We start from the raw sequence: 12,765 nt of genomic DNA on the forward strand, positions 1-12,765 counted from the left end.
GAGACTGGGCTGTTTTGGAAGAGGATGCTCAAAAGGACTTTCATCACACAGGAGGAGGCCAAGTTGCCTGGCCACAAGCCCATGAAGGACCGTCTGACCCTGCTCTTCTGTGCCAACGCAAGCGGCGACCTGAAGATCAAGCCCCTGCTGGTGTACCACTCGGAGAACCCACGGGCCTTCAAGAAACACAAGGTCGACAAGGAGCAGCTGAGTGTCATGTGGCGATCCAACAGTAAGGCTTGGGTCACACGTGTGCTGTTTGTGGACTGGGTCAATCTTGCTTTTGGCCCTGCTGTCAAACAGTACCTGCTGGACAACAACCTGCCACTGTGAGGAGATTTCACCCCTCCCATATCCAAGAATCTCCTGAGGAGCTGCTGACTCTCCAGAGAGGAGGAGGCGTGTCCTGCTATCTACTTATTCTGCCCAGCACCACATGTGTGAGTGAGTGAGTCAATTAGTCAGTCAGTGTGTCGGAGAGAGAGTGAGTGCTAGAGATCGTGTTTAGAGATAAGGTTGCTGCTAAGAGCAGCTGCAGGCACTCAGAGTAGCATTGATTTATGCTTAGAATATTTAGCTCTGTATATAGTTTTGTATCATAGTTGTAGTTATAGAATAAAAGGAAGATACTCCACAGAGCTGCTCTCTGAGTGGTTTATACTCTGCAAGACTCTGCAAAACGCTGCTGCGCAACGACTGTACTATTGTGCAAGTGAATCCGGTGCTCTCAGCTCTAAGCTGTGAGTCCACAGCACTGTGACCTGTTCCTGTGAGAAAGGTGGTCTCTGGCAGTGCTACCCAGCTTGCCTGGCCCAGTCGGGGTTGAAGTGCATGAGTCCAGTTGGTGCACTGGCTCAAGGGCGATGCTGACATCGGTTATGGGCCCAGTCGTCTGACCAGTCGTTGTTCCAGTCATCCCAGTCGCCCCAGTCGCCAGAGGTTTCTGTTGCTGATTGCTGGACGGCGGAACGGAGGCTGCATGCTGGACTGATTTGTGGTGCCTAGAAGCAGAGCTGTGTTGGAGCAGAGTGCTCAAGCTGCCGCTGTTGCTGTTGCTGCTGCTTGATTTATGGAGGTATGTTGCTGACTGCCAAAGAAAGAAGATAGTATCCCTGTTTGTCTGTTAATTGCGCTCTGAGTGGGAGAGAGAGTGGCTGAAGAAGTCCAAGGCTTTATCTGTGTTTGCACGAGGGAAGTGTCTTGCTCTAAGTAATAGCAGACATGGCCTGTGCACATTCTGGCCAGATGGCTCTGTCCTTTCCTCTCCTCACGCCTGAAAACTATGCAGTTTGGCAAGTTAAGATGAAAGCGCTTTTACAGAGGGAAAAGCTATTTCACACGATAGAAGATGACCCTCCAGATAAAGATGATGATGATTGGGCTGAGTGGCATGCTGCAGATATGAAAGCCCGAGGGACAATTGTTTTGAGTGTTTCAGACCACTTGCTGGTGAACTTAGAGGGTCAAGAGACTGCACAAGCTGTTTGGCATAAGTTGAGAGATATGCATCTGAGACAAAATGCTGGTTCCAGTGTGATTTTCTTCAAGAAGCTGTGCAGGTTACAGTTGGAGAAAGGTGGTGATTTGCCTAGCCATCTATCTCAGTTAAAGCGTCTCAGACAGGACCTTGTTCAGTGAGACCTGGCTATTTCAGAGGCTGTGTTTGCAATGCTGATGATAAATAGCCTAGATGATTCTTACGATGGAGTAGCTGCCCAGATTTCTACACTGCCTGCTGACCGGCTAACAGAAGATTATGTGTCTAGCGTGCCCTTGAATGAGTGGGATCGCAGACAGGCTGTTAGAGAAAGCTGGGACTGTGCTGTTAAAAATGTGCTTGAAAATGTGCCTGAGTCTTCAGCAGGGGAAATTGAAAGTGAAACTGCTGCTGTTAAAGCACTAAAGTTGAAGCGGTGCTTTTCGTGTGGAGCACAAGGCCATTTGAGTTTTCAGTGCTGCAAGAAATCTTCAAAGAAGAAGGGAAACTTCAGAGGCAGAGGGGGAGGAGGACGAAATCCCCAAGCACCTGCTACTTCAAAGGCTTTGATCTCTCGCTGCTCCAATCAACGTGGGTGGAGTTTCTTCGTGATTGACTCTGGCTGTTCCAACCACGTAGCCAAAGATAAGGATCTCTTTGTTCAGCTTGAGAAGCAAGAGAAAGAAATTCATCAAGCAGATGGGACAGTTCTCACCAGTTTGGCTAAGGGAACTGTGTTCTTAAAGAGCCTGAATGCAACTATTAAGAATGTCCTGTATGCGCCTGATATTCAGGACAATTTGTTGAGTGTTTCCCAGCTTGATCATCAGGGTTTTAAGGTGGTGTTTGCTAAATCTCACTGTGAAATTCATCAAGATGGCAAGCTCATTCTATATGCAAAATGTGTAAATGGTCTGTATCAATTGCCTTTTGTTTCAGGTACAGGTACTGCTGAAGCAACTGAGAAAGAGTGTTGCAATTTGTATGTTGATAAGAATGAAAAGTTGCATGAACAATGTATTCATTATTACCACCGTGTTTATGGTCATTTGAATTTCCAGGCTATGGCAAAAATGCCTGATATGGTTCAGGGTATGAAGCTGAAAGAATGTCCCTACCACATGAAATGTGTTTCTTGTGCTGAGAGTAAGGCAAAGCAAGCTCCCAAAGGTACAGAGTCTGGGAGAGAGGCCAAGAAACCATATGAAGTCATTCATGCAGACTTAGTGGGGCCTCTAGCGCCTTCTAGAGGCAATTCAAGGTTTTTCATGGTTCTGATAGACTCCTATTCGAAATATGTTTGGGTCTATATGCTGCAGAAAAAGTCTGAAGCCTTTATCAAGTTTCGTCAGTTTTGTAAATGGCTCAGGAATGTACATAATGAGAATGTACGTTGTATTTTCACTGACAGGGGTGGAGAGTTTTGTTCAGAGGAGTTTGAGGCTTTTCTTTCTGAACAGGGCATTGAGCATAGGACGGCCACGCCCAGATCGCCCTGGCAGAATGGTTTATGTGAGAGAATAAACCAGACCCTGCAGCAAGGAATCAGAACGCTGTTACATGATTCGGGGCTGCCCAATCCCTTTTGGGCCGAAGCTCTTTCGTTTTTCTGTTACGCGTATAACAGGAGGTACCAGTCTAGTGTAAATTGCACCCCATATGAGATGCTTCACGGAAGGAAGCCATGTGTGAAGCACTTTAAAATTTTTGGGTCGGAGGTTTGGGTGCACACCTCGCAGGGTGACAAACTGAGTAAGCGTGGAGAACATGGTGTTTTCCTAGGATATGAGAAAGGGTCTTATCGTGTCCTGATCACAGACACGAAAACCATAAGGCTGACCAGGAGTATTGACGACAACCCACAATGGGACAGAGTTGGCATTTTTCAGTGCCATCCCATTTGTGATGATGGTGCAAAAGGGGCAAAGAAAGTTAAGAGGGAGGCAAGTTCTGATGTGATTGATAATTCTGATGCCAATGTAGTTCCGGATGGTGGCACAGATTATCAGAGCCCAAAAGCCTCAGATGAGTCTGACGCTGATTCAGACTTAGCAGCTTCATATACTTTAGCTCCCCATTCTCCCGAAGAGGAGGAAGCACCAGAACAAGAGGATCAGAGAGTTTTGCGCATATCTGAGAGAACAACCAAGGGTGTACCACCGAAAAGGTTTTCTGAAGAGTTCGCTAAGGCTGCGGTCACATGCAACTCTGGTGGGGTTTTTAAAACTAGCATGAAGTGTGCTGAGAGCAGTAGCACAAAACGCTTCATTTATTTCCTTACCTGACATTTGAAGGATCAGGATTGAAGGAGCAAGCATGTGTTTAAAGTGGTTTGTTCAAATCTGCCTAATTAGAAATGTCAATTTGTATCTGAGAGGAAGAAATGTGTGTGAAGATTTTTCCAGAAGCTGCTTATTCATTTGTGTACTCACAATGTGTATTTTGTGTAAACTACAGGTTGAGATTTATGTTTTAACTCTTTCCCAATAGACACAGAGTGATTGCAGTAACTGTTTAATGATGTGATAAAGTGTCTTAGATAAGGGGGGAGAGAGATACCTGCAAATATGTTAACCAAGGTTGTAAGCAGAGAACAACTTTTGGAGTGTGTGTGCAAATTGCAGTTATGTTAAAGATTCTTCAAATGGTCGGATGAAATGGGGGAGGATGAGGAGATTTCACCCCTCCCATATCCAAGAATCTCCTGAGGAGCTGCTGACTCTCCAGAGAGGAGGAGGCGTGTCCTGCTATCTACTTATTCTGCCCAGCACCACATGTGTGAGTGAGTGAGTCAATTAGTCAGTGTGTCAGAGAGAGAGTGAGTGCTAGAGATCGTGTTTAGAGATAAGGTTGCTGCTAAGAGCAGCTGCAGGCACTCAGAGTAGCATTGATTTATGCTTAGAATATTTAGCTCTGTATATAGTTTTGTATCATAGTTGTAGTTATAGAATAAAAGGAAGATACTCCACAGAGCTGCTCTCTGAGTGGTTTATACTCTGCAAGACTCTGCAAAACGCTGCTGCGCAACGACTGTACTATTGTGCAAGTGAATCCGGTGCTCTCAGCTCTAAGCTGTGAGTCCACAGCACTGTGACCTGTTCCTGTGAGAAAGGTGGTCTCTGGCAGTGCTACCCAGCTCGCCTGGCCCAGTCGGGGTTGAAGTGCATGAGTCCAGTTGGTGCACTGGCTCAAGGGCGATGCTGACACACTGAAGGCTTTGCTTCTGATGGACAATGCTCCTGCTCATCCTAAAGGCCTTGAGTTGGACTTGTTGGAGGAGTTCAGCTTCATCAACATCATGTTCCTGCCACCTAACACCACGCCACTGCTCCAGCTGATGGATCAGCAGCTCATCGCCAATTTCAAAAAACTCTACACCAAGGAGCTTTTCAGGCGATGCTTCAACGTGACTGATTGCACCAACATCACCCTGCGGGAATTCTGGAAGGACCACTTCAACATCGTCACCTGCTTGAAGATGATCACCACGGCCTGGAACGGGATCAGCCAGAGAAATTTGAATTGCGCTTGGCGCAGCCTGTGGCCGGACTGTGTGGCACCAAGTGACTCTGATGCACCAGAGTCAACAGTGGTGCAGGACATTGTTGCCTTGGGGAGGACCATGGGCCTGGAGGTCACAGAGGAGGACGTCAGCGAGCTGGTGGAGGAGCACGACCACGAGCTGACCACCCAGGAGCTGGTCGAACTGTAGGCAGAGGCTGCGCAGGAGCAGGCCTCGCTGGAAGAGGAGGAAGTAACTGAGGAACGGCTGTCCTCCAAAGAACTGAGGGACATTTGCATGAAGTGGAAGGATGTGCAGGCTTTTGCACAGCGGCACCACCCTGACAAGCATGTGGCACATGACCTTGCGAACACTTTTGATACGAGGGTCATGTCGCCTTTCAGGGAGGTGCTGAAAAGGCAGATGAAGCAGCAGACCATGGACAGGTTCTTCAGCAAGAAGCAAAGAGTGGAAGAGGAACCTTCTTCGAGTGGTCCCCCAGAGTCTTAGAAAATGTACTGTACACTTGGTTGATTTTTAAATGTTTTTCTGTCATGTTTAGAAACTTAATTTATTGTTCCTTCAGTTTTTGAAATGCTCTTTACAGTATGTGTGACTTTAAAGAGCAGTTAATAAACTCTTTTTGTACCAAATTTGGCTTTGTTTGGACTTTTTTTGACCATAGGAACGCATTAATTGATTTTCAATGCATTCCTATGGGATTTCGTGCTTCGCAAGACGAAAAATTCGCTAGACGAAAAAACTCGCAGAACGAATTAATTTTGTCTTGCGAGGCACCACTGTATTGCTCATGACAAGTGCTTGATCAACACTATTAAAATACATAGCAAGCTGATTCTTCCAGCAAAATGGTATCTGAACATTTTTAGTGGTGTTTATCCATGTTTGCACATTCATGCACAAACACACTAAAGACAGCCCATATTTTATAATTTCTTGATCACAACATTATCACTGACAAGCACCCAATAAATCAAAGAGCTGGAGTTTTAGTGCATGTTGTTTAATAAATGGTGAAGCTTTTCCACGGAAAAGATTTTTTTCCAAAACTGCTGCTGGCAAGAGCCAGAGTTAGACCAGCAAAAATTGTCAAATATGTCTGAAACAGAAAATGAGCGTAAGAAAATTGAACTAATTACATACAAAAGAAAACAAGTTCTTTTATTCCCACAGATGTGTTCCTAAATATAGAAGCAAAATTGCATTATTACTGCATTTTATAATCTGGCTGCCATTCTTTTCTGAACCCAAATGAATAATTTACAACATCCCCCGCAATACATAACTGATTTAATACTCCATTTAACACATACCCTTATCATCATTATAAATTTAACCATAATGCCCAGTAAAGCATAACATTAAAATTTTACAAAGAGCATTCATTTGTCAGAATAGTAATTAAATACAACTAATAACATCAGATGAACTTTTCATCTGTTCATTAAGATGTATCAAGAGACTCCTGAATCTTCTGCCCCAATTCAGAGTCTACCAAACACACAGGGATAAGAATGTACCAAATTTGTCAGCACACAACATTCTTTATAAATATTTTAACTCTAATGATTGTTTGCTCAAGAGGAATTGAAGGTTTTGCCTGGGGAACCCAGGATAACCTGGAATACTACTGGTCAGAATGAAAATGATACTGCATTTAGTGCCTGGATTCAGCTAGGTCTCCAGTTTCCATTTGTTGTAAAAAGCCTTCTCAGAAAGAAAGAAAAAATGAGCATGATCCTGTGAGCTGGAAGCACAGATATGATAGAAATATGGAGTTTTCACAAGCGAAGTTTGTCGGCAGTATAGACTTACCTTCTTGGAGGCACACGGGTTTCTCGCTTGGCTTCCAGCTTAGGGAGCCGTTGAAATGTCTCTCACAAAGCTTTTTGGATGGGCCCTTAAGCCTATATCCTTCTTGGCAATGGAACCGGACTACTGAACTTTCAAAGAAAACACCTGCTCCAGGCATCTTATATCCATATTCAGGGAATCCAGGATCAGCACAGGCATGGAGCTCATCAAAACCTACGTCAACAAAGAGGCAAAATATTTGATGTTTGGTCAGAAATGTAGACAGTGTTCTTCCCATCTCCAACATCTGCCAAAGTGAGATTCCAAGGCAATATTACAGTCATATTAGTTTCATAAAGTGACAAGTGGGGTCTGCAATAAAATACCGCTGCTAATTCCCAGGTTACTCTATGTGTTAACTTTGTTTTGCCAATATACAATCCTCTCCACTGCCAGGCCATTTTAATCCCATTCCCAGCTTCCAGCCTTTGTTTGCTAAAATTACATCTTTTCAAAAATGGTATTCAAGGCAATCAACAGCAGTAAAATACAGATTAACAGGTGGGTTTTTTAAAGCAAATAAAATGCATCAATGAAACTAATGGAGACAACAGCCAGTTTAACAAATTGCAACACATTTACACTGGCTGTAACAAACTCAATCAAAGCCCTGTCTGACTAAGACTATCTCTCCCTGTTGGTGGAAGCTCATTAGAGAAGAGGTTAGGTGGGTCTTCTGTGGTAAGTTGCCTGTAGATGCAGCTACCAAAAAGGTATTTCTCTTGAGTTTCCAACAAATGAACCTCAGCTTTTGGTGGGAGAGAAAAAGGAGTGTCCCTCAATGATCTTAAAACACGAGCAGGCTGAGGCTCTTATGGAAAAATATGCTCTTTCACTGCAACAACTTTCCCTCTGATCCCTCTCTTTGCTGACTGCCTTTCAACGGCTTTTTCTCATCCACAGACATTGACCCCCTGACCTCAATAACCCCTCCCTTGAACTCTTTTCCAGGTTTTCAACTCCATGTTTCTACTGCCCTCACCCCCATTCTGACCTAATTTTTGTCTTCTGCCACATCACTTTTAACACCAAAGTTACATTTTAGGTCTCCCCACCTTTGCACACATGTACACCCCCCCCACACACACAGCAGAGGTAGCAATGTGCAATGCTTGTGGACTTCCCATGTACATCTGAGAGTAGCAGCAATTATCATCATATAGGATCCTGCAGACACTGTTACCTACATACTTATCTTGGTACCCTGATTTCAACCAAGTGTTTTGTTCTACAGTACAGTTTTGGTTTCCTGTCAACAGCAGATTTTTGCCTGACTTCTACCAAGCTGCAATGGAAGCTGGTCCATTAGGGCAAATGTGGCACCATCCTCAGCTCACCAGAGATCTCTCTGCTAAGCTGTCTCAGAGCCTAGTTTCTACAGCTACCTGAGCTTTATTTAAAACCTGGGCTGGAAATACTCCAGACTCTGGCAGGCTGAGTTTTTGAGGAAAGAAAAAGCAAACAACAAAAAATTGTATTTGTGAAACCTAATGTAATATTAGGAAAGTGAGAAAAACAACCATAAAAACAGTATGTTGACATGTTAAACTCTGGAGGTAAGGAACAACTATATCAAGGCAAGACAGCTGGAGTTACAGCAGCTTCTTAGAAGGCTTACAACCAACTGCATTTTTACTCTCAACCAGAGAAAAGAAGAGCCCTTCTCAAACTGATCTTTCTTACTGCTGCCCAGAAAAAGGAAAAGAAATCTCCTTTGTAGGAGGAAAAATCAGTTAAAGGCGCAGATAGGGCCAATTGACACAGCTACCAACATGTCTATTGTTAAACTGGCAATTCAATTGTTTAACTAAAAAGGTCAGAAGACCTGCATGTGGGCCCGTACTTCATGCACAAAATATAATGTTGTGACGGAGACGAAATCCCTGTGATTCTTGCACTTCAAAAAGGAGCTGATTGCAGCGCATTGTGTGATGCATGTGTTTTGCCTCTAAGATTGACCCATCAATGCCTGAAACTACATACCTCTGCAGTAGCCTCTCTGACCACTGCCTTTAAAGTTGACAATTCTATGATTCTATTATGATCTAGTTGAGATTCTTGCATTGCAGGGGGTTGGGCTAGATGACCCTCAGAGTCCCTTTCAACTCTATAATTCTAGATTCCATTAATATTCTGTGTGTGTGTGAAAATCCCAATGTGTCTATGCCCATATCAGATAGGAAATTCCCCGATTTAAGCTGGGAGAATGATCATGCTGCTCAGGTTTACATGCTGGATTTCATGCACATTCATATAACCTCTTTCCAAGTGTTACTCCTCTGCATGGGCATCAAGTGGCCTCAGAGATGAGGCAGCTGCACTACGTGTGAGAAGGAAAGGGAAGCAAGATACTGGTATGTGGCAGACCAATCAGGGGAGTAATATCTGTAGTGTGGTAGGGTCAGCAACATGATTCAGTGCCAGGATTTGTTTTCCACTTACATGTTAAGATGAATTTCCAAGGGACGACCTTTTGTAAAGTATAAGGTGACAACTGCTTTATGAAGCTTATATCAACATACACAGTGGAGGTTTACAAAGAAGTTTTACAGGAAATGAATAAACCCCCAGAAAATGAGACAGACAGACAGACTAAGCAGGTGCTGAATGTTAAACAGCTTCACAACTGGCACAGCAGGAGGGCAATTAATGCCAGCGGGGTAGAGACCTGGAAAGTTTGAAAGCTACCAACTTCTGACTTTTAATGCTTTGATTTTGAATGAGATGTATCTTAGGGGCTCACTATTTTCTGAACATTAAGCATCAAGAGACACCAAGGGAGAAAAATATCATAGTGGCTCAACACAGAGAACAATTTTCTCCCAGACACCCCCCCCCCAAAAAAAAGTCTGTATTGCATGGTACAAGTATCAGCAACAAAAGAAAATCCCACCACCACACCAGCTTAGAGAGGAACATCGGTTCCCCAATGTCCCCAAGTGCAAATGATGCTGAAACAATTAACTTTAACCAGGATGAGGATATAATGTTTCCTAGCCCTAGGCACATAAATTCTATGGTGTATAAAACTGGAATCCAACATCATTTGAAGAGCCACAGGTTCCCCACCCCTGGGATAGAGCCTATTTGTGAATTCATGGATGAAATGGTGAGGTCCCTCCCATTGCTCTCCTAACCTGTTGCTGTATTTTCTTTCCTGAATGGTGGGGTTTTTTGGGTAGTTTCCTTTGCTGGGACAGCATGGCATGAATTTTAGCTTATTTTTATAATTTTATTGTTTATCTTTTTAAATAATGTTTTATGGTATTTTGTGTAAAGGCATGGACCTCACAAATTTAATAAACTTGACTTGACATAATCCAAGGTCACAGTTTATTAATGCAGATAGTGTCACATTTATATAAAGGTCAGCCTTAGGAAGAAGTGTCCAATAACATATAGCTGTGTATGTATATGTTGTAATGTTTTTCATATGTAGACTCCTCTGAACAAAATGTGAAATATGACCATGCTGGACTTCATAGAACTTGAATAAAGGCACAGATATTTTTACAGTTTACAAAGTAGTTAAAACTCAAAGAACCTCAGCTTGCCAAGAAACAGTATTAGCAAGGCCAGTTACTATTCAGAAGAGAAAGATGCCTGCAGCAATCTTGAAATACATTTTTAAATGGAAAGAAAAGGGGAGGTATCATTAAGACTGCCTGGATAGGTTATCCACTCGTGGGTGTTTCTTCCTCCTCTTTCTCCCTCTGAAACATAAAGCCTCCCTGTTTTGTTAGGCAATTCACCAAAAAAAGATAGATAAAATGTAAATATAAATGCTTTTAAAGCTGCTAAGTAGTCCCAACGTTAAAGTCAGTTATCATAACAAACCCTTAAAGGCCACTAAACATGCACTACATTAAAGAAATGTAACATAAAAAGGGCTGCTGCAATTCTTAAAAGTCTGCTCAGGAAAGAGATAGTGTGCTTCTAGCAGAATACAACATTGTGAGTAGTCACTTTGGTTTAACCCCCCCCCCTCAATATTTTAAGTTTTAATATAATTATCAGTATCTGTACTTTTTGCTTCTAACATGACTGCTTACAATTTGCCTATCACTCTACAACCATGCGGCTCTACCTGCCAACTCAAAATAACCCTATGTGTATCTGATGAAGCAGACTCTAGTCACTGAAAGCTTATGCCATAATAAATGTATTAGTACTTGTGGTGCATAAGTAGCATGACTACACTCCTGGAAATTCTTAAACAATCTAACTTGGTGCATATTTAATTTTCAAATGAGGCACCCAAAGGATTTGTGCATTTTGCTCCAACTTAATCCAGAGAAAAACACAAACAGATGCCTCTTTAAAGCATCTTTGTAAATAATCTCAGAAAAGTTACTAACCTGGAGGGGGGGACCCAAACCCTAGCCCACTCAGAGGCTAGTAGCCTGTATTTTTATGCTGGCCTCAAAGAAGAAGAAGCTCTCTCCCCTATAATAGCATCTTACCAAGATAGATATAGAAAAAGACCCTCTACCAAATAGGCTGGTGGAAAAGGGAAGAGCTGGGGGATGTTTCCTTCATTCACAGCCAGAACAGAAACCATATGATTCTATCATTCCCCCACCAGTCCACCCACTCACCAAATGGAATTCCTAGCTACTTTGCTAGCTTTTACATGAAAGAGTTCACTGGCAGAGGGTCTGAAGGTCTTGTATTCTTTTCAAAATTCCACCCTAGATACGCCTCCCACAGTGAAAGCATAAGCACCTGATCCAGTGTACACCGAGGGCCATTTTGCAAGAATGACACACCCACATACTTGCTATGAAAGCAGGCCAGCCCAAGATGTTATGCCGCCTCAAGTAGACAAGCAAATGGTCCCCTCTCACCTGCAAATCAAGGTGCATAGTACCCACAGCTGACCAAATTATTCTGGCATCTGGGGCAGAATAACTTTTCCCTGGGGGTGAAAACAAAAAAATAATAAATGGTCGCAAATGGACTGCCCTTTCATAAGACCCAAAATCAGATACCTCCCTCTGCCTAAGGGTAGGACCGGCACTGGTGAAAATAACACTAATGATGCACCAGAATATATGAGATACTCTTATCTGTACGCAGAGATTACCACTACATAGGAAAAATATAATGTGAAGCATTGGGTGTGAAATAGAGGATTAGAAACTAGCTCCCCACCCATACTGCTTACTGCATTTATCTGGTGCAGCTAGTTATCATGTGTGATGAAAGATAGAATTTTTCAACATATCAGGCATCCTATTACTAAAGATATCCTGGAATGATGATAGTATCAAGATATCAGGCTTCCATTTTATTTAATAGCACATTTTTACCATCTCAATAACCTTCTTTCTATCCAATCATAACAGAAAAAATGTGTTCCCAGTAATCAGTTTATATAATGTTATGACATTTAGCGCTTTTCACTGACTATTCAAAAGCCTCCTGCTATTGCTCATCAGCAAATTCAGAAGAGTTAAAGTTTGAGCAGCTCTTTCACATTAAACATATTAAATTAACTCCAGTGTTAGTGTAAAGGCCTTGACATCTGTTGCCCTGGTCACTATAGAACATTTTTAAACCAGCCAAGAGAATTTTCAGAGATAAGCCTTTGAAAAGAACCATGGAAATGTTGTAAGCATGAAAACTAATTGAGCTGGTTCCAGCTGAAAAGCCTTATCTTGAAGGGAAGGTTATATCCAGCTAGGCAAGAATTGCTTTAGAACCAGGTCTGAATCCATTTCTCTGTAAACTGATAGAGAAATAATACAAGTTTTTATTCTATTTTCCGGAACCCTTCTTGTTGCTGTACAGAACAGCCCATGACCTACCAACAGAATAAAAACCCACAATGTCAACTGTAAAAGCCCTCACAATATTATAAACTTAGAACTGGGTTGCTGTTTGTTTATCTACTGCTACAATGCTTGTA

General features: G+C 42.7%; 1 protein-coding gene across 4 annotated transcripts in view; it reads right to left on the minus strand.

Annotated features, from left to right (window-relative positions):
- Positions 1-12,765, minus strand: part of SUSD4 (sushi domain containing 4) — an 81,205-nt gene that overhangs the window by 31,859 nt on the left and 36,581 nt on the right. For all 4 annotated transcript variants that reach the window (XM_079969275.1, XM_079969277.1, XM_079969278.1 and 1 more), the window contains exon 3: positions 6,816-7,028. In XM_079969275.1, coding sequence (XP_079825401.1) covers positions 6,816-7,028 — 213 coding nt within the window. The remainder of the gene's footprint in view (positions 1-6,815; positions 7,029-12,765) is intronic.

This window comes from Podarcis cretensis (assembly GCF_951804945.1).
Source record: "Podarcis cretensis genome assembly, chromosome: 3".
Classification (NCBI taxonomy): domain Eukaryota; kingdom Metazoa; phylum Chordata; class Lepidosauria; order Squamata; family Lacertidae; genus Podarcis; species Podarcis cretensis.